Source organism: Carassius auratus, unplaced genomic scaffold (assembly GCF_003368295.1).
Source record: "Carassius auratus strain Wakin unplaced genomic scaffold, ASM336829v1 scaf_tig00216860, whole genome shotgun sequence".
Classification (NCBI taxonomy): domain Eukaryota; kingdom Metazoa; phylum Chordata; class Actinopteri; order Cypriniformes; family Cyprinidae; genus Carassius; species Carassius auratus.
The window spans coordinates 134,330-160,297 of NW_020528772.1; the positions used below are offsets into that span (position 1 = coordinate 134,330).

The 25,968-nt window shown below is 36.0% G+C and overlaps 4 protein-coding genes across 7 annotated transcripts; 1 reads left to right on the forward strand and 3 right to left on the reverse strand.

Moving 5' to 3' along the window:
* Positions 1-29: 29 nt before the first annotated feature.
* LOC113099088 (UV excision repair protein RAD23 homolog B-like) lies at positions 30-10,233 on the reverse strand. The gene is made up of 10 exons (XM_026264164.1): positions 9,887-10,233; positions 8,537-8,618; positions 7,893-7,972; positions 5,736-6,055; positions 5,598-5,644; positions 5,385-5,512; positions 4,598-4,709; positions 3,074-3,231; positions 2,860-3,000; positions 30-1,830 (listed from the first exon to the last, which is right to left on the reverse strand). The coding sequence occupies exons 1-10, from the start codon at positions 9,953-9,955 to the stop codon at positions 1,717-1,719; spliced, it is 1,251 nt and encodes a 416-aa protein (XP_026119949.1). The 5' UTR covers positions 9,956-10,233; the 3' UTR covers positions 30-1,716.
* A 2,190-nt stretch (positions 10,234-12,423) lies between these two features.
* On the reverse strand, positions 12,424-17,000 carry LOC113099087 (calreticulin-like). The gene is made up of 9 exons (XM_026264163.1): positions 16,792-17,000; positions 16,048-16,149; positions 15,713-15,916; positions 15,476-15,570; positions 15,173-15,382; positions 14,963-15,076; positions 14,290-14,433; positions 13,074-13,166; positions 12,424-12,929 (listed from the first exon to the last, which is right to left on the reverse strand). The coding sequence occupies exons 1-9, from the start codon at positions 16,880-16,882 to the stop codon at positions 12,714-12,716; spliced, it is 1,269 nt and encodes a 422-aa protein (XP_026119948.1). The 5' UTR covers positions 16,883-17,000; the 3' UTR covers positions 12,424-12,713.
* Positions 17,001-17,029: 29 nt separating this feature from the next.
* LOC113099090 (uncharacterized) lies at positions 17,030-25,011 on the forward strand. 4 transcript variants are annotated; one of them, XR_003289290.1, is made up of 4 exons: positions 17,030-17,513; positions 21,467-21,601; positions 21,772-24,051; positions 24,168-25,011. XR_003289290.1 is itself a non-coding variant. In XM_026264167.1 (3 exons), the coding sequence occupies exon 3, from the start codon at positions 23,128-23,130 to the stop codon at positions 23,914-23,916; it is 789 nt and encodes a 262-aa protein (XP_026119952.1). In that variant the 5' UTR covers positions 17,111-17,513; positions 21,467-21,601; positions 21,772-23,127; the 3' UTR covers positions 23,917-24,113. The 4 variants fall into 4 exon arrangements, 1 of the variants encoding a protein (XP_026119952.1); XR_003289292.1 differs by lacking the exon at positions 17,030-17,513 and adding an exon at positions 20,330-20,964; XM_026264167.1 differs by lacking the exon at positions 24,168-25,011 and having other exon boundaries at positions 17,111-17,513; positions 21,772-24,113.
* LOC113099089 (zinc finger BED domain-containing protein 4-like) lies at positions 18,245-20,157 on the reverse strand. Its single transcript, XM_026264165.1, has 4 exons — positions 19,900-20,157; positions 18,727-19,519; positions 18,436-18,627; positions 18,245-18,310 (listed from the first exon to the last, which is right to left on the reverse strand). Exons 1-3 carry the CDS (start codon positions 20,135-20,137, stop codon positions 18,492-18,494), a joined length of 1,167 nt encoding a protein of 388 aa, XP_026119950.1. The 5' UTR covers positions 20,138-20,157; the 3' UTR covers positions 18,245-18,310; positions 18,436-18,491.
* Positions 25,012-25,968: the final 957 nt, after the last annotated feature.

The following is a 25,968-nucleotide window of genomic DNA, read 5'->3' on the forward strand; positions in this document are numbered from 1 at the left end:
ACTACTAATGAATGAAACCAGATCCATTATTGAAGATTTCAATTAAGCTTTTTAAAAGCAATTTATTTCACACACCACTGAAACAATACATTCATAAACCACTCGGCAAACACTTTTGTGCTGATGCATTTAAGACCAAACTCCTCCATGTTTACTTTCTCCACACATCAAATCCCCCAAGACGATAGAAACAATATAAAATGCTGAAATGAAAATCCAAAACTGCATCAACTAGTGTAAACAGGGCGCTTAGTTTTGCCTGTACCTGTCAGAACCCCTATAGATTTTTCAATGTCCTCGATAAAAGCATTTTAACTCAAAACTATAGGAGCAGGACACATCACCTATATAAAAATATATGCATTCTGCATCCACTTTAAGCATTGCAGCCCACTCATCTATTTCCAGTTTCTAATTATGTTTGGCACTGTCTTAAGTGTGCAACAGAGACCAAGACAACACGGTTTTCTCCTTCACTAGAATATGTACAAATATTCAAATTACAATGCATATTTTAATGATGTTTTCAATTCCCGAAGAGACACTCAAATGCATTCAGTTGCTTCACCACATTAAATACCTACGATTGTTGCAGCATTTCGGGCTCCATTCAAAACCAATGCTCATTCGGCTTCTACTGCATACTGAAATGGTTCTAGTGGGAACTTTAAAGTTAAAAGTGATAATTCATCAAAAAACGAAAATTAAGAAAGCTGATATCCAAACAGTTGAGGTTAAAGCCATTGACTTTAATAGTATCCCCCCCCCCATACTATGAAAGTTACTTGCTACCATTAACTGTTTGGTTACTAACATTTTTCAAAATTTCTCCTTTTGTGTTGAACAGAAGAAAGACATGGAGGGTGAGTAAATGATGACAGAATTTAAATCTTGGGTTGAAATTACCGTATTTCATAACAGAAATAAACTTGGAAATAAATTCTAGTTAGGCAGCTAACTGTCAATGCTGTTTTGTACCAATAACTCATAATTGTAGACTTTATTGACAGTTCTTATTTTAAAAATAGGTTTAAAGATACCAACATACCCAACATTTGGTTTATTTATAATATTAATGGTTTAGCTTAAGGGAATAGATGAGTTATAAAGTAGTAGTTTGGTGAAGTCCACTGCATAAACGTTGTATTTTACACAGTAGAGGCTTGCATGGAAAGTAAAGTAAACACTAAAAATTATGTAACATGGTATAAGTAGATGCCATATTTAATTTGATGCAACTGTGTCTCCCAAAATCTTTTCAGCAACAAAAATGGTACGACGTATTCAAAATACATACGTCAATCCATCAAAGGCTTGTTTTCAGTGGCGACAAATTAAATTTGGCATCCATCTTGACGTCTCATTATTAATACTGATAAACAATGGCGAGAAATGAATGATGACCTTGAGAGTTTTTTGGCAGGTTTTTAACTGTGATAAAACTTCACTCGACGCACACAGCAGAGATAGCAGCAGAAACCAGACAGAAACCTCGTCGAGGAGGATCGGCCATTTATATGTATTTATATATATTGAAAAAAAAAAAAAATCACATCATGGCTTCAGTTTAAACTCCATGAAAATCATCATGGAAGACCAGTCGACGTCCTATTCGCTGTAATACACATTCACACACACATGCGCAACATGTGGCCTAGCACTTGCATTCTCTCTGTCGCCGTCCTTCGAGTGTCGTCGCGTCTAAACGGTTAACGTTCACTCATCATCAAAGTTCTGCTGGAGCAGGAAGTTCGCGGCGAGGTTCTCGTTTTTCTCGCAGGCGAAGTAGGCTTGGATGACGAGTCCCTCTGGAAAACCCAGAGCTTTTAACTAGAAGACAAAACACAATTTTATAAAATGTTAAAACACTTTGTGTGGAATGACTGTTTAATTATCGTAAATCAATTAAGCTAGTGTTGTCACGGTACCAAAATTTCAGTATGCGGTAACGATACCAGAGAAAATCCATGGTTCTCGGTACCAATTTCGGTACCAAAGCAAAACACAAAAATATGCTAATTAAAAAGAAAAAAACACTTTTTAGCACTAAAAATAAAATCAATGTCATTCTTTATACTTATAGAAAAACGTTAAACACAATTGTAAATAAGAAATATATTTATGAAAAACATTAAACAAGTTTCACCCAAATTTAATTTGTCTTTTAATTAATGAAATTTAAACACATTTTATATTTTGGTAAATAAAGGGGATTTGCTATTAAAATTAAAACATGGAAGAAATATTGTATCATTTATTTCTTTAAATAAATGCTGCAAGAGATGCGCAAAAAATGCAGGATTCATATTTCAACAAACCTTTGCAGTTTAACATTTACAGATACTGGTCCATATGGAGATTTGATTAATTTATGCTAACTTTGCATAAATTACAAAACCATTACAATGCAACAAAAAATAACTTAATTATACATATTTTAGTTTAGAAACTAATAATATAATAATATTTATTTAAATATTTTTCTCAATAATCTTAATGTTTTTGTTAAAAATGTTTGTATTAACAACTGAATAAGTATATATATATATATATATATACAATTTGACATAATTCAAAGTAACAGTGTATATATATATTATATATATTATACTGTTTACTTTGAATTATGTCAAATTGTAAAATAAAATTGATTGTAAATGTCATTTCATGCTAACTAAATAAAAGTAGATAAGTTTATTAGTATTTTATTTTACTTTAACACATTTGGAGCTTTAAAAATTTGGTTAACATTAACTGAAAAAAAAATTATTCAATATTTTTTTTTGTAATTTCTGTGACTCTAGCCTGACCAAACTAGTACAACTAAATTTTACATTAGAAACAGCATTACTAGCGTACCCTCTCGATGGCCTCCTTCTCCTGCGGCGTGACCTGGATGTAGTTGGTCTGTGGTGCGCTGGGAGCTTCAGCAGCTCCGGCCTCGCCTGCTTGTGGCTCGTTCAACATCTGCACGAACCGCTCCTGATGCTGCGTGATTTGCTGCACAGAATAATAAAGGCACGTTCAGCGCCGCACGTCCGACCGAAGCGGCCCACTGCTGGGCTCCACCCACCTGCAGGAGCTGAGGGTTGTCCCGTCCCAGCTGCTGCAGGAGTGCCGGCAGGAGCGCAGGGTTCTGCTGGATGATCTGACGCATCTGCTGGAACTGAGGCTGGGTCCTGAGGAACTCCAGAGGGTTTGCCGAGGTCTGTGGTGCTCCCGACTCCACACCTGTACACAGAACAGAAAGAGCTGTAGAGGAGTCTGGCCCGGGACAGTGCTACACCGACATCGTGGGAGAGAGAAAAGAAAACCATTTTCTGTGCCTCCAAATGAGAAAGTCAAAATAATGCCAACGTTTTCGAAGTGTTGACTTTTTGTTTATGCTGTTGATGTTGATCCTCACGAAATTTTGCCAAATATCAACATAATAATTATATTAATTATGCATATAGTATTAATGATAACACTTTAATATTTGTTAAAATATTAATTTAAATAGTCCTAATTAATATATATTTTTAAACAATTCGAATACCAGTTAATTTTTTTTATATATTAATAATAACTTTGGCAGTGTTATTTTAACATCATTGATAAACTACCGTCTGTATATATATATATATATATATATATATATATATATATATACATATATATATATATATATATTTAGATTTTAGTTTTATATTGTCCATTTTTACTTTAGGTCACAGTTTTAGTAATTTAATGTTGTTGTTTTTTTATTATTATTATTATTATTATTAGTCTGTTTATGCTGTCTATGGTTTCCAGGAAATTCGTCAAAACTCAACACTTGAAAAAAAAAAAACACAAAAAGTAATAATAAATTACTTTTAATAATAAGTACATTACATTTTTGTTTTAATAATTTTGTTGTGTTTTGTCATTTTTCTTCTGTTTTTTTTTTCCCATGTTTTTTTCAGTCTGTTTCTCAAACCTTCTGAGGGTAAAATGGGTTTCTCACACTTCCTTTTTGTTTTAGCCACCAATTAATAAATCTAAAAAGTTTACATGTATCTTATATTTTAGTCTTTGACAAGCTACAATAAAAGGTTTTCTGTTTTTCACCCAACTCTGCTGTTTTTTTATTTTTGGTGAATTGCACGGAAACCAATGAGGGTCAATTGGACCCCAACACAACCAAAATGTGTACAGCCTTTCCAAAACACATCTATGTGTTGATACTTTGCACGCACATTCATAACACAAGATGAGAAAACCCCACCAAATTTCAAGAAGTAATAAACAGTTTAACCAGTGTTTCGAACCATTTAAAAATCAAACACAATATGAAAGTTAAGTTCCAAAAACGTTAATAAATTTACATGCATCACCTTTAAGTCCAACGTTCAAATTCACTCATTAATGCTAATTTGGGGGCATTCTTAATAGAGATATTGCTTTCTCACTGGCCTAATGTACAGAATGACAATGGCACCCCTTAGCTTAAATATTCAAGACTCCTCCATCAGCTGTGCTGCCGAAATAATGTTTCAACGAATTAGCAAGAATGTGGCAGCTGCAGGGCAAATGGGCGTCTATTTCCACACGTCGTGGACACATGGTCACTCACCGGTGGTGGCGGGTGGTGGCTGAGGTCGCTGTGGTGCTGGAGGGGTGGGGTTCGACACTGGGGGGGGTTGCACTACTTCCTGTGGAGGCTGCTCGGATTCTGTGGGAATACCCTGAGCATCGGACATTAACAATTGTGACTGATCAATTGTGTGGTTTAAACCAGGCACTATTCCAGGTCCTTTCTTCTTTATTAATACACATTAATTAGGAAAGCAATTAATTGGTGCAATATATTTTATTAAAAAAAAAAAAGTTATACATTTCTGTTAATTAAAATTGTAATTACAATCAATTAAGATTTAATTAATAATTATAAATAAACAATTTTATTTCTGCTTATATATATATATATATATATATATATATATATATATATATATATATATATATATATATATAAATTTTAGTATTAGTATAAATATATATCATTATAATAACTATTGTTGTCATTTATACCATTAGAGAAAAATATGCAAACACACACACACACATTAGCTTTTTGCATATGTTTTGCATATTGTTTGGTTATTTAAATGGATGCAATCATAATAAGCTATTTTACCAAACAAAACATTAAACATTAAAGAGTTGCAATGTGCAAATATCAATAAAAGTCCCTGATCCTGTATAACTCAGAAATATGCGTCACATTAACGAAGCAAAATGGGTTGCCAATGTCACTTCATGCTGACTTCGAGCAAGACCAGTTATATTAGTTCTCCCAGTATTTTCTGGGAATAAAACATCTGCAGCTTTACTATAGTAACTACATTACTAACTCTCACCATAAGCAGGTACTCCACGGCTCTGTCCGGATTGTTGAAACTGGCTCGCAAGGCGGCGATCACCTGTTCTCTCTCATAACCCATCGACATGATTTCCGTCACCAAATTCTCATACGCTTGACCTGTAACTAAAGAAACGCAAAACGACAGATGATAACATCAAGTTCTTCTCTCCTTTACCTGGTTTACAACAAAACTGTAAACCAAATGTACCTAATATGGACGCAGCTGCTTCCAAAAGACCCAACTCATCTGTAACACTGAACAAAGTACACAACAAATTGAGTGTTTTTCTATTGGTTAAGCAATTTTGTTTTTTGGGCGCGGTTTTGTTTGTGCGCGTGGCCATACCTAGCCTCTGATTGGGCAACGGCCTGCTCTTCTTGCGCTGCCTGGTTCTCTTCTTCTGAAATCGGAGTGGGAGTGGTGCTAACAGGCTCAGGCTTTTCTGCAGCATCCTCCGAAGCAGCAGGGGGCGCTGTGACGGGTGTCACTGGTGGATCCGCTGACGCTGCTGATTCTACAGGAGCGGGAGGAGGGGTCGATACAGGCACTGCGGAGGGAGCAGGAGTTGAGGGTGGATGTGCAGGGGTTTCGGCGATGGTTGCACTAACTGTAGCGGCGGCTGCTGGTGCGGGAGCAGGAGCTTGTGGCGGTGCTGCAGATTTTGGCTGTAGAAAGAGAAACACAACTGCACAGAGAAGTATAGAAACCTTCCAAAGAACTTTAAATCTGTTTTCGATCCAAAGCTGCAAATAAAACTATTTGAAATATTGAAATTTTGCACACACACAAACAATTTTTAGGATTGCGACAATGAATCGATGCATCGCGAACAGAGAAATAATTCTGGATCGATTCCGAGATTATCGGAAATAAGCTGGTTCTGAGCTTAGTTTTTAACAGCTTCCTGCATGCTTTAGATTAACATTAATTTACATGAATCTTGCATCATTTAGCCGAAGTGTAAGTACATTTAACCACATACATTGCTCAATCAAATGCACAAGCGCTCTTCTTCATGAGCATTTTTGAGTGTGTGGTTAATAACTAGTAACATCTGCTGTTAAAAACTAACCTCAGAAACGATTCGAGAGAGAATCACGAAGCAGATTCTGAGTATTTATCTCAGAATCGATCCACGAAACATGATGCATGGATTTACTTTCCCAGCCCTAACATATGTGAATAAAAGAAATGTGTTTGAGAGAACAAAAACGTCACTTCCTGGGAAACTGGCGTGAAGTATAATTAAAAATGGAAGTTGCCAAGGCTGACGACAGTACTTTGGGTATTTTTCCTACAAAATAAACTTGTGTGCCGATGGAACGCAATTACAATCGCAGTCATGTTCTCTTGCATGTCTGATGTTTGTGAACGCAATCTTGTAGTACTGTTCTTGGAAGTAATTATACCAAATCAGTTTTTTGTTGCATATTGTGGAATTTATTAATTAAGGTTATGTTTACACAACAACGATTGTACAAAAAACTGAAAAGTTTTTCCCTTTGTGATTTTGACAATTTTGTGCACAGATGACAACATTGTCAAAACGATCCTCGTTTACATACGTAGATCCTCTAAAATGAAATAACCCCAAGAAGTCGTGGTTTACAGTGAATCTATAACAGCTAAGGGCCGTTGTTAGGCACGAAGTGAAGCTTAGTTAGTGGTTATAAATTCATTGTAAACCACAGCTTCATGGGGCTTATTGCTTTTATAAAAAGGTTATTCCATATACATAATAAGGTTTACAGAATAAAATGGAGCAAATAAAGTGTAATAAAATGTAAATATAAGTATTCTAAACAGTATTCTTCCACCAAACAATGTAGTTCCTCAGCAACAGTTGTGGTTCCAACAAAGTGGTTGCCGAGCAACACATAGAAGTAAACAAAGGTGTATACTTGTAGTGTAGCTTTGAACGTGGCTCAACCAATCAGAATCAAGGACTGGAACTATTCGTTTTATAATACACAGTAATATGCATACCATGCCAATAGTTGGCAGTGTCACTTAGTAAAAAAACACTACACACCTGCACACATATGCATGCCTATAAATACATTGAACATGTAATTCAAATGCAAGTCACCATTTTCATAAATTATCATTTTCGGAATTTACACAGAGATGATTCTGTGAATTTGCATATTCAGGCCCCCAAATGAATGTCCAAAACCATTAAAAAGTTTTAAGTTTTAAGTGTATACACCCCTTAAATCAGATTCCAAAGAAGTTTATGCAAACATTTTCTTATCAGATAAAAAAAATTATCCACCTAAAAAAAAAAAAAAAAAAAATAATGTTATTGTTTTATGTGCATTTTAAGATTTTATGCACATATTGGCATTCCCATCCCGTGTTTTTAATGTGACATCCCAAAATTTGAAAGAAAATTTATGGAAGGACAATATTTTTTAAGGCCATTAGTGGGACTGAAACTTGCATAAATCATCTTCTGAAGAAGGCAATGAGAGAAACGTGTGGAAAAGGAAACAGCCTTACCTTTGTAACCATCACCACAACAAAGTTCTTCTCATCTATCTTGTATTCTTTTAGAGGTATATCGTCATTCAAAATTTTGCCTGTGTTTTACAGAGAAAAACGAACTTTTATAAATCAAAAAGCATCTTTTTAAAACCAAAGAAGGATATGGTGCATGCAAAAAGTTTAATTTGACAGTAATTATATAGGTAAACGTATCTATTAAGTTCACTACCATTTGGACCTCAGATTATTAATTAATATTTAAAGACTTCATATGATTGGTGCACTACTATGAAAATCACACAGCTTCAGTGTGGCATCAATAAGAAAAAGTATAATTTCATAGATAATATCAATGTGATTTTTGTGATTTTTTTTGTGACATTATATAACTATTCTTTAAAACGGTTGTTTAAAATAAACAAGAATGTTTTAATAAAATAGTGGGAGCTTAGTGGGAACAGGAGTAAGCTTAAAGATAACAAAAATGTAATATAATCGTGTGAGAGATAATTATTTTGTTATTTTAATATAACTTGTACTGAAACCGGTATCTTGTGCACTAAAAATGTCTCAATGTAGATTTTGGTGAGCTTAATAGGTATGTTTACACCTAAGCTTTGCAATGACAGAAATAAATAAAAATGTCAGAAGAAACAGACCTGAATAGATTAGTTTTTGACCGACAGCTGGAAAAGCATCTTGCCCCTTTTCTTCCTCTATCTTCTCTTTAAGAGCTTTTACCTGAATTTAGAAGGACAGAATTTAATCAGAAGCATCTCAAGGTTTTCACTTTTTCAAGGACAAAATAAAACGCATGAACTGTATGATTATGAAAGCAGGCAACTAATGGTCATGTGCTTCCCAAACTATCTTCAAGAGAAATAGATTCATATGGATTCATATGGGCACATGTTGAATTATGAAGTTATTTCATCTTATTGCTTTGCAGAAACACAGTCAGAATGATATTGCATTATCTGAACAAAACTTCTTTTAACAAATCCTAAATGAATTAAAATACTCATTCCAAATTAACACATTTATAGACACTATCCATTTAAATAACCAAGACACATGAATCTGACTAAAAAGTTTTAAATAATAATAGTTCCTAACATAAATACAATCTATATCTGTAATGATTTGTCATTCTAGGAAAATAAGAAACATGGCAAGCTGTTTTAATATTCATTCATAGAAAAAATAATAATAATAACTAGCAAATACACTGTGTATTCCAATTGTCAGTAGCATTTTTAATTAGTAAGATTAACTGAAACACCGAAGTGCCCATTCTTACTTTTCATTATTTAAAAAAAAGAGCAGAAAAAGCCCTCTGAGGAAATAAATTCTACTAGTCACAGTTGGCATACACACCAATGTTTCATTTATAAATACTAGTATTTATTGATTATAAATTAGTAAAGCTGGGATAGACACTAGTAACTACTGGTATAACATACATATTTGGTTTGAATAAATAGTAAAACTAGAAAAGGTACATGCAATAACTTGGTATAGGTTATAGTTAACAAAGCCCCATAATTTAGTGGCAAAAAAATAGCAATTTTTAACCAGTAACAACAACGCAATACAAGTCAATAGTGGAATAGTGACAAGTAATGAATAAGCCTTAGTGACTAACTATAGCCTTCTATATACTTAATAGTCAATATCAGTGAAATAGACAGCACGTACTAATCACTATTAATGTAATTAATAAAAGTAAGTAACACTAATTAGTTTAAACGAACATGTTAAAACGGCTTGCCACAAGACCAGAATGTAAACAGACCGTTAAAGTGAATCACACGACCGTTATTTTCAAATCAACAACTGTTGGAATGTGCGGCTCTGTGACGTCACCTGTTATAATGCAATATTATACAATGACAGCGACTGTCCGCTCGCGCGTTCCACAAGCAGCGGCCGCTGGAGGCCGCGGCGTTTCCCAGCGCGTTGTGCCCGCGCCCTGCCATGTTTACACGGGCACAGACACGCACACTCACCGTCAGCTCCTCGTCTATCTCCACTTTGAAAGTCTGCTGCTGGAGGGTCTTCAAAGTGATCGTCAGCATTGTGTTTGAGCGCGAAAAACAGCCTCGCAAGTGTCCTCGGTGAGCGCGCGTGGAGATGTGACTCAGCTATCTTCTGGACGGATGAGGCGCCTGTGGTAAGGGAAGACGCCATCTACTTGCTGAATTGGACAAGACACATGGACACATGGACGTACAGTGACCCCTGTGAGTCTTATGAATGTCTGACTGGCATTATATGAGGTAAAATACCAAAGCAACAAAAGTTTCTCGAGCTTTCCTCAGAACTAGCTTCACTGTCAGTGACAAACTGTTGGAGACCACGAAAAAGGCAAGTCTATGTTTCCATAGAAATATCATTTTTATATACATTTAGATATACTTTTTGAATTTTTTTTTACACCATTTTCAACAAAAGTCTTAATTTAATTGACTCAAGTAGTGAGGACAATTCATTGATTATCGTAAATCAGAAGAATGAGTTTTGTGTGCGTGTGTTTGAACAAATAGGGCTGGGAGTCTATTCCAAAAGTGAATCGACTCCTCATTCAGAGCCTTTTTTCAGTTCAACATATAGAGCTTATCAGTCGAAATACGGCATTAAGGTTGGAAACATTTAAATTCACGAAAATAAACGGAAAGAAAACGAGTCGGCACTGAGATCTTCTTAATTTTAGGATGCCACCTTCCGTTTGAGAAGCACCATTCACCTCCCTTATGATCGCTGAAAGCCACAATAACAAAAAGATAAAATATTATTTTTATTTTTAACAATTCGCCTCCCCCAATGCTGCTTAAAGTGAAGTCCAATTAGTTTTAATATATTATTTCCATCTAAGAAGACTTTTTTTTTTTCAAACATTCAGACAATGGTAATGGGTATAGACAAATAGATCTGTGGCCGAGAGCGCATCTGATTGACAGATAAACCACGTGCTCTATCAGTTATTGATAATTTCTGTTTATTTTGTTTCAGTGAACAGTTTGTTAATTTTGTGCAAAGCATATATAATCAAAGTAAACTTCATTATTCAGCTGAACGGTCCACATTTATTTTGGACATTTCATGTATTGTTCAATTCATGCTATAAACTCATGTCCCTGCTAATTTCAGGTGCAAAGCAAACAGAATAACGATGTATTGTAATTTTCTAAAAATAAAGTCTCATATTATGAGAATTACACGGTTTACGACATATATCCTGCTGTCATGGTGAGATAAGGTTCCTTCAATCTAAAAAAAAAAAAAAAAAAAAAAATTAGAAAACAACAGTGAGGAATCGATCCGTGGATTCGATTCCACAACCGGGAATCAGAATCGTACTCGATTCCAAAAAATCCGGATTCGAACAGCCCTAATGACGTGTGGTCTCCTCCTCTAGGTTTTTTTTTTTTTTTTTTGGTCATTTAACAACAAATGGCTCCTAAAAATAAATAAATGTTCCTTATGACTCATATTATTGTATTTATTTTTTTAAATTATGTTGTGCATTTTAATTTTGTTATAATATTTTAACTTTATTTTAGAGCATTTTTATTTTTTTAATGGGGACTTTTTTGTCATTGTTCTCAAATAAATTAAATTCACATATATGTATATATTGTTTTATGGTGCTAAATTTCCTACACATTCTACCTTATTATTTATTATCAGGTTAAGTACAGCAATTCAAATCTGTCCTAGTACAAAAGCATTTGAATTTTCATACTTACAAAATAGATCAAAGAAGACTCAGTGGTCGGTTCTGCTCAAATCTAGAATCAGTTTTCTGGCAGGCGAGCTTCTTAGTTATATATATATATATTTTTTTTTTTTGATGTTATATAGGCTAGATACATTACAAACAAAACACTTATATAAAAACAAAAGCATTTAATTTGCAAGCAAAGTTGTTTAGAGGCATCAATGACAAGGCCGCCGGCTCCAGATAAGCTGTTCCACAGAATCAGCATCTGCTTTCCTCATTGCACTTCAGTCCCTGATAGACAGCAGGTGGATTCCAATGTCTTGTGATGTCATGAGGTCTGGAAATTCCCTAAGAAGCTCTTCTATTTTCGGATATTTCTCCTCCGGGATTTTCTTCTTTGAGTTCTCCTTCACACAGCATTCTATGGTAATGTCCTTCTTTCTTTAAAGCTTTACTAATACAGGTTTCATTATGTCCAAGCTCTTATTAATATTCCATAAATATTTTCTTAATAAATGCTTAAAACAATGACCTGTGTGGTGTCTTTCTTAATAAATCAAATACAATATTGTGTGTGGTGTCTTTCTTAAATCAAATACAATATTATGTGTGTTTACAATACAAAAGGTATTACAGATAAAGAAAAGTTAAACTCGCAGTAGGACAATTGCATATTTATATAAAACGGTTATTATAGTTAAGAAAAGTTAAAATAAAAATATAATCTAATTAAAAAAAAAAAAAAAAAAAAAAAAGTAAACATTTACTTTGAACCAAAAATTAGGACAATTTAACATCGATGAAAAACGAGACGGACGAGCATTTAAAAATAAATCATTTATTTTAAAAAAGTGCAAATCCAACAAATGATGCATTCGAATTTTTCCCTTGCGCGACTCCACACAGAACAAAAAACCCAAACATTAATTAATCTATAGTTTATCGGGCCGTACTATGAATATTTTGGGGGGCATCTAGCAGCAAAAATGAAAGAAATCAGAGTTTAGGGATGCAACATGTGACTAGAAAGGGGCGGGGCCAAAAATTCACACCACAAAGAAAAAGACTTCAGAAATCCAGCAGATCTGCTCATTCAGAAAGGGAACTCCTCTTCACAACTCATCTTTAGGGATCTTATCATCCTCACCCTCCTCTTCCTCCTCCTCCTCAGAAGGTTCTTCTGTGTGCTCTTCCTCCTCTGGCTCATTATCATCATCTTCCTCCTCTTCATCTTCCTCATTATCATCATCCTTCTTGCTCTTTTCCTCCTCTTCACGCTTTTTCCTTTCTTCCTCTTCCTGCTGGTCCTTCATTTTCTTTTCTGGTTCCTGATACATAACATCGTGGCATCAGCATTTATTATTTAATAATAATGTTGTGGAAACAAATGGAAGAACTGATCACAGATATCTAATAAATGCAATTTATTAATACTAATATGTTGTCAGTTGTGACACTCCAGACATTTTTACCTTTGTTGCGCCCCACGTTTCTGTACCAAATTTTTCGGCCTCTTCAACATCATCAGTGATCAGGAAGTTATCAAAGATCGTTCCAGATTTCACCTGTAAGAAAAAGTCAACAGATCGCTAAACACAACGTAATAAAAAAAAAAAAAAAAAAAAACCCTGGTTCAAAATCTGACAACTCAAATTGTATCGCGATTCAATTAGGGGTAGGATTTTATATGAATGTTCGTCTGAAGGGAATTTATTGTCCATAGAAAAGTTTAAATGGTATTTTTTTCTTTTAAACTTGCCTCTGTATAATATATATTAAAGTTTATAACTGAAGCGCTGCTTTGTTTACAGCGGTAACCAAGGAAATGCTTTAAGCGCCACCTGAAGGCAGGGAGTAAATCTGCATCTCCTGTAGATTTTTTTTTTATGTATAGTTTTACAAAACTTAAGTCAAACCATTCTGTTTTTGCATCAAATTTCTAAAGATTTCCAAAGATAGATTAGATTAAAAACTGCTCAAATTGCATGCATGCAGCATCTTTATTTGAATCATGATTAAAATGGAGTGGTTGCCTCTAACATTAAATGCGAAGAGCACACAAAGTCTTAATTTTGTTTATATGAAGAGATTTATTTTATATGTATTTGATTTGTGTCTTGTTTTAACATTTCAAGTTAGTTTTGTTATTTACATTATATTTAAATTTGGTTATTTAGGAGATGCTTTTATCCAAAGCGACTTAAAGTGATCAGAACCAACAAAAGAGCAATGATATGCAAGTGCTATATTATTATAGTGTTATTTCATTTACACAAAGAAATGTGCAGCATTTTGTCCAAGCAATAAAAAATTAAAAATACGTGAATCGTGAGTTGAGTGAATTGTTACATCCCTACCACAAAAAGAAGAAAATTATTATCTTATATGTAAGAATTTGGTAAAACAAAAGTTAGCAGGCTTTCTGCATTGTACGAATATTGTACAATTAACATCATACCCTAATATGGCAAATGTTCCACAAAGTTCTGGAAATTTCCACCACAAAAATCTAAAGTCATTATGACTGCAAAGATTACACACAAAAAACACAAAATCACAAAAAATAATCATGTAATCCTGGTGGACTGGTTAATGTCACCAGATATAACCTAACCAAATAGTTTTTAAAACCTACGAATTACATTTAATTACAATGTTGATTTAACGGTACGCCAATCTAAGCCATACCTGCCAAAGATCCAGTCCCAGAATGCCAATGTTGTCAAATTTGTAAATGGTGTCATCTGGGGTGTATTCAGGGTTGTCGATTTCAGGGTGAATCCAGGTGCCTTTGTAGTTGGGGTTGTCAATCTGTTTTGGTTTCCACTCACCCTACATAAACAGAACTTTGTTAGTTGGTTGATGAAGCTGGTTCCTGCATAATGAACAATCACTCTGATTGAAAATCAGTTGGTTTTGAAAACGCAGAAGAAATGGCCCATGTGAAACAACCTTGAGTATTAATCTCTCTCAATAACTCCTAAAAGGCTCAAACCTAATTGTGAATGAAACCAGTCTGAAGTGGTTTTAGCTAGTCTCCCAAGAACCAAAACTACACCAATCGGACCAGTTTGAAGAACTTTATGGCTTAATGTTTGGTAGATCTTAATGCATTTGGATTGTCTACATGAGAACATCTTTGATAATGAGATAACATTACTCGCTTTCAAAAACACTTGGAAAGTCCAAACCTACTTGGTATTGAACCCTAAACCGTCTTCTGGCAGCCTATCCTGCAGAAAATACCACTCTAAAATGTTCTTAAGTCTAAAACCATCAAACTAGACCACTAAAACAATCCAACCATTTTGAACCACTTTAAAATATTAGAATCTTCTACGTGAGGACTGATATTTTGTACCTTGTACTCAGGGTTCGGGATCATGGCAGGTTCCCATTCTCCGTCCATGTCTTCATCCCAATCGTCTGGTTTCTTGGCATCAGGGTCGGGAATGTTCTCAGGTTTGTCCCAATCCTAAACATAAAAGCACCATTGGATTCATGTTGATGAACAACTTTTTTAAATATCAAAGATTTCTACACACTACAGCTTTGATGATTGAAAATATACCTCAGGTTTCGTGTCATCAGGATCGTCGATTTTCGCCCGGTCATCCCAATCCTCTGGCTTCTTGGCCTCTGGATCCTTGATCTTTTTTGGAGGAAGGAAATCCCAATCTTCCTCCAGAGAACCTGACTCCACTTTTTCGTTGTCAATTTTCACTTCATACGTCTGGTCTGGCCGCAGGATTAGCGTATACACATGCGTGAGTTCATCGTCCTGATGAGGACAAGCGGAAGAACTGAATTGCAAAGGCTGCAATTGAATCTCAAGATATTTTAAATTTAATAAAAAAAATGTTAAAAAACATACTTTGCATTTGATGTCCTTCTTGATTAGGTGGTTCTGGCCTTTGTAGTTGAAAATGACGTGAACTTTCTTGGTACTGTAGCCACAAATGTCGGGTCCTACAAGGAAGTTCACAATGAAAGTGACACAAAGATAGTGAATTTCACGTTGCACTGTGTCAATGCGGTTGATGTTTTACTGTCTTTCTTGGTTGAAGAAAGTGACTTTGTGCACATTTTAAAGCCACCAACTGTAACTTACCAAACATGATGTAGTACTGTGAATCGCCGTGCATTTCGGTCTGGTCCAAGTCAGCGGGAAATATTTTCACATACCCACCGCCACAGTCAATCTTCTGCTCATGTTTCACAGTGAACTGGACGACAAGTGTTTTACCCTCATTACTAAACGAGTCAAAGCGACTGGATAGAGCATAAAACCGGGCATCTTGACTTGTCTGCAAACCTTGAAGGGGAAAACAAACATTGCATTTTCTTTTAAAAGTCATCTCGCATCGACTTGTACTTATTTGCTTTTCAGATGTAGACATTTGCATAAGCAATCAAGTGCTGGTGAAAGAAGCAGTGATCTCTGACCTTTATCAAGCTCGGCATCACCATAGAACTTCCCTGAGGTCAGTTTCCACTGGCCGTAGTCGGATTTGTGCTTGGATTCGACCCATCGGCTTTTCCAACCATCTGGAAAGACGAAGTTTAGCTGTTAAAAACTATCATATCAGTTTTGGATGTTGGAATATTCAATTTTGGGTGCTTTTTCCTTCTTATTTTTAAATGACGTTTTGCAGTCATCTAGCAATAATTTCCTATTACAGTAAATAGAGAACTATATTTAAATAACCTCTATTTTTATTAGAAATTCTTTTCGTTTCGTTTCAATTTGCATAATCTTTTGCCATATTTCCAAGTAAATATTTACATTTATATGTATATACAAGACAAAAACTGTTTAGTAGTATAAAAAAAAAGTGAACTGAAACCAAAACCCAACACATTTTGAATTCATCAATATTTCCCGTTTGCCATACTCACGCATTAAGTAAATACGCATTTAGAAAATAAATGTTTGAATCTTTCACAAATCGTATATTCTTAGCATAACTTGTAAATCTTATAACACAGTTTAGTATGCAAATACAGTAAATGAAAGTGACATACAACAAGCTCTGATCACAGAAATGCATGAAAGTAAACTTGCTCAATACACGTTTAAAAGATATTAAAGACATTATTTTGTCATTTTCAAGAAACACTTTCATCTCAGTATAACAGTGACAATGTAGACTATTTGATGTCATTATCGACCGAAGAAGTGCTATTTACCTCCGTCCAGAAATTGTTCTTTAAAATACACATCTGCATGTGCAATGAAAGTCAGTGCAGATATGAAACACACTACCGCAGCGATCCGCATCTCTGCACTGTTAAAGGACCTTTAATAGATGAAGATCCCGATATATAATGATTTGCGCTCGAGGTGAAGGGTCCGTGAAATATGGCTCGGTTGTGTTCCTGCACAGATGGCTGAGAACCATTGGCTGAACGCGCAGCCAATCAGAGGAGACCACGAGTGAGGAGTCAGCGCCGTGGGCGGAGCTTCTGCGAAGTACGTGACGTGACCGCGAAGGAAGTGTGTGATTCTTGTTGAGACAGTAAACAAGAAAAACTGACATTAAATGTATTCATGCGACGAACAACCGTATAAGTCCAAAAAAACAAAAATTGAGATAACCATGTGACTTCAATGTATGTGTGCCACTTTGTATACAGAATCACTTTGGGGGGTGTTCGCGCGACCAAAACTCTGAATTTAAAATTTTAAAATAGTCTCACGCGGAAAAACCGTTTATGTCCAGTAACGAAAAATGGAGACGCCGGTTGCTTTCATGTCCGCTGCGGACATTAATAGACAAAACGTCGGCAAAAAAAGGAGAGCGAACATGAATGAATGGAAGGACAGGGCAAGGAAGTCTCTGAGGGATGCTGGGAAACCATATGTGAACCGGAGAGGAGAGCAAAAACGAGGAAAAAGTCCACCAAAAGAGGTGAGTGAAAAACCGTATACAAAGTATCTACATAAAGTTAGCGGTTACAGACAGAGGGTCATCGTCTACTACAGTTCATTCATATAGTGGTGGGCAGAGCGAGGCTTCATGAAACACTGAAACAGTTGAAGCAAAGTGCCGTATTTGTTTCGAGGCTTCGAAACTTTACCGACACCCGTCTCCACGGTGACACCTAGTGGCCAATTGCCCATGTTATCTGAAACAACTTTGACAACAAGCCATTTAAAAATAAATAAAAATATTTTGTTTTCGTTAATGTGGTGATATTTTAAAATCCTATAATAATATCCTATATAATACTATATCATAATAATAACTAGGTTATTTTGGTCATGAAAAATGAATAAAACAAATAAATCCACAATGGTCTAATTTTTTTTTTTTTTTTTAAAGATTTTTATTCAAAAATATTAATTGCTCTGCTGTGGAAGGGCTTAGCCTACTTCTTTTTTTACTGATAATTTCTCCAGCCTTAGAAAAAATCCTCTCACAAGGGACACTTGTTGCTGGCATGCATAGATATTTTTTAGCAAGGACATACAAATGAGGAAAAATCACAGCTCTCTCTTTCCAGTAACTTAGTGGATCATGGGTTCTTGGCAAAAATGCATCTTTTAGGTACTTTTTAACTTCTACTGTGGCATCTGCTGTGGCACTGTGTATCGCCTGGGTTTCATGGATACGACTATCAAAAAGTTCCCATAAACTGTCCTGGGTTTCTGTTGTTGATGTTGTTGTTGATGATGATGATGATGGGCCTGATGTTGACTGTGGCTCTGAATGAAAGTAAAAACAACAATTAGTTACTAAGTCTAAACTGACGGCATATATGAAGTATAAGTCACATAATTATTCAGATGACATAACTCCATAATGTCAGATGAAGAGTGAAACTGCTTACCAGGAGTTGCTGTGTTTGAACGCATCAGCGAAGCACACTCCAGTGTGATCTGCTTTTCAGCCTCCTGGGCTTTGGCAGGATTTCCAAAACCCACATTTTTGAACCTTGGGTCCAGCAGTGTAGCCAGAGCCAAGGCTCTGAATGACTCGTACCCACCACATCTTGAGTGCAGACCTTCTTGCAGGTGTGTGCCTGTTCAAAACACAAGCAAACCATATTGGTTATATTGATAAAAAATAATATGACAGTTGTGGCCAATACATTACATACAGTATGGTCATTGTGGCCTACCTAATTGTGCAGTTGATTCCTGTGCTGATTGGCCTTTTTTCTGCGATAGCTTGTGCTGCAACATCCTGTAAAGTGGTATGCAAGCGCTGCAACATGTCGTAAGTGCTGTTCCATCTTGTGTCCACCTCCTGCATCAGTTTCAGAGCTGGTCTGCCCATCAAGCCCTGCATCTCCACAAGCTTGTCCTTTGCTTTGCAGCTGGATCTAAATAACCCCACTATCTTTCTGGCTTTCTGTCGTATTTCATTGATGAGTGGGGTTTGATCTAGGGCCTTTTTTACAATTAAATTTAAATTGTGGGCAAAACATGGGACATGCCGAAGGTTCAGTAGCTGGGCACTTAAGATCATGTTGGATGCATTATCAGTCACCATACACTGAACTTTGGTGGTTATTCCCCACTCGGCCATTAGCAAAGCTTTAGCCTCCATGAGATGCTGGGCTGTGTGTGTTTGGTAAAACCTCCTTACACCCAGTACAACAGTTGCCAGCTTTGCCTCTGGTGTTATGTAGTGGCAAGTAACACCAAGGTATCCGTCCATATTAATGGAGGACCACATGTCAGCTGTAAGGCTAACAAAATCTGCCTTTTTTAGGTCCTCCATTGTCTTCTCCTTAGAAATGTTGTACCTTTCGGTTACCATCGTTTTAAGTGCCTTCCGGGATGGGAGGACATAGCTTGGATCAAGTTTGTTCACAAAAGCCATGAAACCCTCATCCTCCACGATAGTGAAGGGCTGCAAATCCTTTACCACCATGTCTACAAGAGCCTCATCCAATTCCCTCTGTCTGCCTTTTAAAAGAAAATAAAGATAAAAGATTAAAAGTACTTTCACAAAACTAAATTTCAAAAACAATAAAAGCTTTTTCAAGTTTGGAAAAGTTTATGCTCAGTGTGCAAAGACAGATCAAATACAATATAAAATTACAACAATTAGGAAAACCAAAATGTTGTCTTCAAGCCTATAAAAATATCTATGTAATACAGTGACTAAGTTTGTGAGATGTTACATTTACATATTCAGAGTGAAGCTGTTTTCAACATGATTGGGAGTTTTGGAAAAGATTGACGTTACGTTGTAAGGCTGGTGGACACAAGCCTAAGTCTATTTAAAACTATGGACTTTCTAAACAGTGTCACATGAAGTACATATTATATCAAACAATGTATACCTTGTTTAGATGGCCCAGCAGTGTCAGTAGCAGGCCTAGGTACAGGGGGAATGTTACCATCCTCTGCACACTGCAAAATGGCAGGATGAGTGCTCCTCAAATGGCGCATCATGGATGATGTATTGTTGAAGTAGGCTAGCTGCCTATCACAATACATACATCTCACTTTATTTGGGGTTTCCAAATGGAAATGCTCCCACACCACAGATTTACGGCATCTCTTCTGTGGAGCCTCCATTTCTCTCTATTCTATTAATGTCTATATATATCTATCTATCTATGAATCTATATATTTATGAAAGTATATATATATATATGAATCTCTCTCTCTCTCTCTCTCTCTCTCTCTATATATATATTAATATATGAATCTATATATAAATTTATATATCTATGAATCTATCTATCTATATATATATATATATATGAATCTATCTAAATTCTATATCTCTAACTACTGTGCTATCTGTCAATATCTAACTTAGCCTATATAAATGTGTCACTATATCTATCCTAACTATCTGTCACTGTCTTTAGTTTATCAGTAAATATATTTAACTTAAATGTAACCTAAATATAACTAACTAAATCGCACTATAAATGTCAATAAATCGTAAACGCTATCTCAAAATCTTTCTCCTCTCACAAAAACCCATGAGGTGAAGGTGCATTAACTCCTCTTTTAAACTTTGTGGCAGTTGAGACAGATGTGCGATTGTGTGGTTTGTTCCCGCCCCTGTCAATCAAACGCAGACTCGGCAAGCGTGCCACCTGTCGGTCGAGACACTTATGAAACGCGCAGAAGCTTCGTTTAGCCATAGTCACGTGACATGGGTGTTTTGAATCACGGTTCGGAGCAGTGTTTCGAAACATCTACGCTTCGGGATCTCGACACTGTGTCGAAACGTTAGTTTCGCGTCAGCCATCCCTACATTCATATAGCTCACTCTTTTTAAAGGTTCAAGTCATGTCGTATGAAAGCTGAGAAAATTAGGATTCAGGGGACGTTTTAAACATGTCTCTCTACTCCTCATAATCACGGAGAAATGAATCGAAACGCTTTAGGTGCGTCTGTAACACCAGCCCAGCTGCGTCTACAGTAATGTTAGCCTTTTTTTTTTTTTTTTTTACCATTCATTGATTTTGTTATAAGCACTGCTGGCAGAATTTTATATACATAAACAAACATATGTAAATTCATCCCCAATCTTTAAGATGTTTAGAGTAGAATTTGACTGCTTTATGTCTTCACTGAAATTGGTTAAAAAAAAAAAAAGATAGAAAAAAAAGTCATTAACGTGTTTAAAATATTTTGATATAATTTTTGGATCCCTGTTACCATTTAATGTAACACTTTGTTTTTGTAATATTGTATGCTATGCTATGTTTGTTACTTGTTATTTAATAAATAATAAAAATAAATGAAAAAAAAAGGTAATAATAAAAAAAAATGCATTGATTGTGTAAGCTGTTATACATTCTAGCTAGTAACCTTAATAGCTGCTAATAGCTCTAGTGTTTTATAGCTCAAAAAAACAAAAACGCTAATGTGACTGTTTCTGTTAAGGGAAAGGCGTGCAAGGAGACATGTCCCAGGCAGTGTTCAAGCCTAACAGACCAAAGAAAACTCCAGCTCTTCACAGAGTTTTATGCTGTCTCTTATGAGAGGCAGCAGGCTATCATTCTCTCTGGTTTGGAGCAGGTATGCTAACTTAAGCAATTCATGACCATATCATGTCAACAGTATGCAATGCATTACAATGTAGGCCCATAAAATAACCAGTGAATTGAATACTACTGTATGCCTTTAATTCACTAAGACTGCACATGTGCCTGATCACTGATCATCCCAATATGTCTTTTTACTTCTAGCACAAGGTGAGTCGCAGACGACCACGTGGGCCCAACACTGAGAATACTAAGAGGAAGTACACCTTCAAGTACCATGTGCAACAAGGAGGTCAAAGACTTGCTGTTTGTAAGCTCACATTTATGTCAGTCTTTCAACTGACCAACAGTCGCCTACAGGCAAGTTTTAAACAGCCTAGCTTTTTCCGTTTGTTAACTTTTTATTACATGCATGATTTTAATTAGATACATTGTCCATAACATATTTATTTAAAGTTACTTATCTTTGAAAAGGTTATTCAAGAAAAGTTAGGCAGTCAGTCTGAGGGAACAGAGCAGGTAGTCAGGTCTCCATTAGAGGACTTCAGAGGAAAACATAAGAACAGGTAAAAAAAAAAAAAAAAAAAAATCCTGGAAGGACCTCATGCTCTCGTCCTATTAGTTTTTAAAGCTGCACCAATGTCAGCATCAGTTGCCCTACAACATTCCCTGATCTAATGGTGCACTTGACGCTGGCATTATAGGGCGTCGGGTGCCTTGCCACCCTATAACGCCAGCATGCACAAACTGTAATGGTTAGGATTCAGCTCACTGTTGTTGCCCAGTCAGGAAACATATTTTTGCACTTTGAGATCGATATCAGAGGTAAAGTGCTATGCAAATGTAATGTATGATCCCGGGATTTCGAGATCGGCCAAAATGTCCGGGATTAGGCTTTTGCATTCTACAGTTGCCATTCATTGTGTTTACTGTGGCAAGCAGGACGAGGAGAACGGCGCAAGGCCGGTGGCGTGATTACTGATGAGCGACACCTGTGAGACGCACCGGTCTCGTATCTCTCACGGAGGAGCAGGAATTTTCTTAGCAATGCTAAAACGCACACATCAATCGATCACATGTTTAGCGTTCATGTAAACACTACATTCAGATTCACCAATCAGAATGAATTCAGTTAGATTGAAACAAAATGTGTGCATGTAAGCAATGACAATTTTTGCGTCATATGAGGATTTTTTCCAGACAAAAAATACATAAATCTCTCATCTCAGGGGGATATGAGGGAGGAAAGCATGGTAATTCGAAAATACTACTGGTTTTCTACTAATACAAAGCTTAATGCTAAATCCTGAGAATCCCATTAATGATTGTTTGTGAAAAACAAAATCCTATAGTTTAGAGAAAAGTTTACAATTATATTAAATTTTATTGTCACAGAAACAATGCAATTGTGCAAAACAGACCAGCATAGTTTATTATATTTCCCTTGTTCATGAGTTGTGTTGTTTATTTTTTAGGACTCATAGCATTCATCCTGCAGTGAGAGAGGGGATAAGAGAGCACATCCTGAGCTTCCCACGCCAACCGAACCACTACTCACAGATGAAGGGAGATGTGGAGAGGGAGTACCTGAGCCCTGATTTAAACCTGCTCCGCATGTTCCGCCTGTACAAGGAAAACAATCCAGCATCCACTGCAAAGTTCTGGCTCTATAGGGACATCTTCAAGCAGCAAAACCTCAGTTTTGGGCAGCCAAGAAGTGATACTTGTGCAAAATGTGACGCCCTGTTCTCAAAATTAGTAGCTACTACAACAGATGGAGAAAGGTTGAAGATCACAGCCAAGAGTGAGCTTCACCACCGGAAAGCCGAAAAAGCATACACCCAGTTGCAGGCTGAAACAGAGTGGGCCAAAGCCAATGATGACTGCCATGTCATTTGTATCGACATGCAGGGGGTAGTGTACACGCCAAACCTGGCACACTCCAACGTGTACTATCAACGGCAGCTGGCCAACTACAACCTCTGTATCCAGGAGATGGGCACTGACAAACCTCCTACAATGTGCCTCTGGCATGAGGGCATCGCTCACAGAGGTTCCATCGAGGTGGCAAGCTGTCTTTTGAAGTGGGCAGAAACATCTTTCGCTCCCCTAGTCCAGGCAAAGGAACGGAAGCTCATCATCTATAGTGACCGATGCTGTGGGCAGAACAACAACTGGCGAGTCCTAAACCTCATGGCCCTACTCGTATCTAGAGGGTACTTCAGTCAGATAGAGCAGAAGTTCATGGTGTCTGGTCACTCCTTCCTTCCCTGTGACCGTTCATTTGCCACGCTGGACAAGAGGCGTAAGGTGTCCACACTCCACACCCCAGCGATGTCGCCGAGATGATCCGTGGAGCCAGGCAGCTGCATCCATTTAAAGTAATTGAGATGAAATGTGCGGACTTCAGGCAGCTCCCTGATGCAACATTAAAGCATCCACCTGGCTTCCTAATCACATCCATGATGTGGTTGAAAGTGACAGGTAAAGAACTAAAGAACTAGACTAAAACTAAACTGGTTTTCTGAGATTAACAGTGTTGGGGATATGTGTTTGAAGGAAGAATCATTATTGAATTTCTTGTTGAATCATGATTTCAGCTACTGATCCATGGTGTGTCCACACAAAAGGGAGCCACAGCCTCTACGAGGGATGGAAGCATTGGCTGATCACCAAACAGAGGAAGAATCAACCACCTCCAGCTCCCTTGTTCTCCACCACGTATGCTCGTGCTTACGAGGACCCTTTGCCCATCAAGAAGGAGAAGCACCGTGACCTTATGAAAATGCTAGCCTACATGCCAGCGGAGGCCCAAGCATTTTATGGGACATTAGAATGTGAAGAGTAGCCTGGTATGTGTAGGTCATGTGCAGGGAAAGGTGGGATATATTGTGTATGTTGTGTGAAATTAATCATAAAAGTAGTTGTAGCTTATCTTGTATGCCTTATCTTATGTTGTATAATAGGAATATATAGGTATTTATTTTATTTTATTTAGAACCAAAAAAAGGAAGACGTATATTGTAAACTAGCATATAGAACCAGCATGGAATGAAGATGATGTATGTCTCTATTGTAAATATGTATTGTTTACCATTATTACTGTTTATTGTTTGTATTTATTGTTTATTGTATGTACTGACGTTTATTTTCTGTACTATAAGTAGGCCTATGTATTGTTCATTGTTCGTACCGTATTGTCCGCGTTTTTGTTCTGTGATTTACGTTGGCAAAAAATAAAAAAAATTGAAAGAAAGAAATGCTTAATATTTTCTTTAAGGTTCTGTTACTGTATTAAAACTAAGATAAAGGAATCAAATCTCCAGTGGTTTAAATTGATATGATTAATTGGACTTATACTGTTATTCCACATTAACTGGACATATACTGTTCTTCCACATTCCAGAAATGTAAATTACTCTAACTTTTTATTTTTAAGATTGATACTAAAAAATCCAGTCTCATTAGAATTGGGAAGCTTTTGTTGTCTATCTTCAAGTAAAAAAAAAGAAAAAGTAATATAATATTCAGTCCAAATTAAAAAAAAATGTATTATTCAAAAATTGAAAATATGGACTTATATGGTTTTCGTCTCAAGCCCTCAAATGTTTAATGACGTTAACACGTGTTTTTAGCTAACATATATTTTATGTTGCTTACTACCACTCATATAATTTAATAATTAAGTAATTGTTCAAATAGTAGGCTAGTAAAGATGTAAATATGGTTTCTTACAAAAAAAAAAAAAAAGTGCGGAATAAAAACAAAACCAATGTTTTATCAGAATAAATATAAATATGATGGTATTAAATGTTCATTTACAATTATGTTTCAATATCGTAAAACTATTGTGCATTGCTGAGTCAAATTTGAATAACATAAAAAAAAGAATAATGATAGGAAAAATCATTGTCATACTAAATCTAATGCGAGGAAAGTGATTTTTATTTGCATTGATGCAGCAGATTGTTATATAAAGCCATTTAAAATAAAGTAAGATGAATAAATGAATTACACAGCATTGTAGTTTACAGCAATATGCTGTAGTATTAGGAAAACATCCAGCTACTGTAAAATATTGCTGTAACTTTTACAGGAGTTTGTTACAGTGAATGTAATAAAATATGGAGAGACTCTTGAACCTCAGAGAAAGAAAACTTTATTATTAATAAAGACAAGCAAATACAGATGCCATATTGACAGCAACAGTAAAGTATGAACATATAAAGGCATGAATTTATTAATCTCACACATATTTATACTGTATATGGTGAGAAATTTCTTCATTAATCATGCACCTGATGTTTGAATCTGTGTATTGTCTCATTCAGTTTTTATGGATCTGATGTCATAAACCAGAAGAATGACAGTAGCCACGCCCACCAGAGCAGAGAGGACCAA

What these genes read in the sequence shown, in the direction of transcription:
- LOC113099089 (XM_026264165.1), bottom strand. Translation starts at nt 20,137, where the DNA reads ATGGAGGCTCCACAGAAGAGATGCCGTAAATCTGTGGTGTGGGAGCAT. An exon ending in TGCTGGGCCATCTAAACAAG is followed by an intron (nt 19,520 to 19,899) that starts GTATACATTGTT and finishes TTCTTTTAAAAG; the next exon opens with GCAGACAGAGGGAATTGGAT. An exon ending in GGAATCAACTGCACAATTAG is followed by an intron (nt 18,628 to 18,726) that starts GTAGGCCACAAT and finishes TGTTTTGAACAG; the next exon opens with GCACACACCTGCAAGAAGGT.
- LOC113099087 (XM_026264163.1), bottom strand. Translation starts at nt 16,882, where the DNA reads ATGCGGATCGCTGCGGTAGTGTGTTTCATATCTGCACTGACTTTCATT. An exon ending in AGAACAATTTCTGGACGGAG is followed by an intron (nt 16,150 to 16,791) that starts GTAAATAGCACT and finishes TCGTCTTTCCAG; the next exon opens with ATGGTTGGAAAAGCCGATGG. An exon ending in TGATGCCGAGCTTGATAAAG is followed by an intron (nt 15,917 to 16,047) that starts GTCAGAGATCAC and finishes TTCCCCTTCAAG; the next exon opens with GTTTGCAGACAAGTCAAGAT.
- LOC113099090 (XM_026264167.1), top strand. Translation starts at nt 23,128, where the DNA reads ATGAAGGGAGATGTGGAGAGGGAGTACCTGAGCCCTGATTTAAACCTG.
- LOC113099088 (XM_026264164.1), bottom strand. Translation starts at nt 9,955, where the DNA reads ATGCTGACGATCACTTTGAAGACCCTCCAGCAGCAGACTTTCAAAGTG. An exon ending in TTGTGGTGATGGTTACAAAG is followed by an intron (nt 6,056 to 7,892) that starts GTAAGGCTGTTT and finishes CTCTTTCTACAG; the next exon opens with CCAAAATCTGCAGCACCGCC. An exon ending in AGAAGGAGGCCATCGAGAGG is followed by an intron (nt 1,831 to 2,859) that starts GTACGCTAGTAA and finishes TTTGTCTTCTAG; the next exon opens with TTAAAAGCTCTGGGTTTTCC.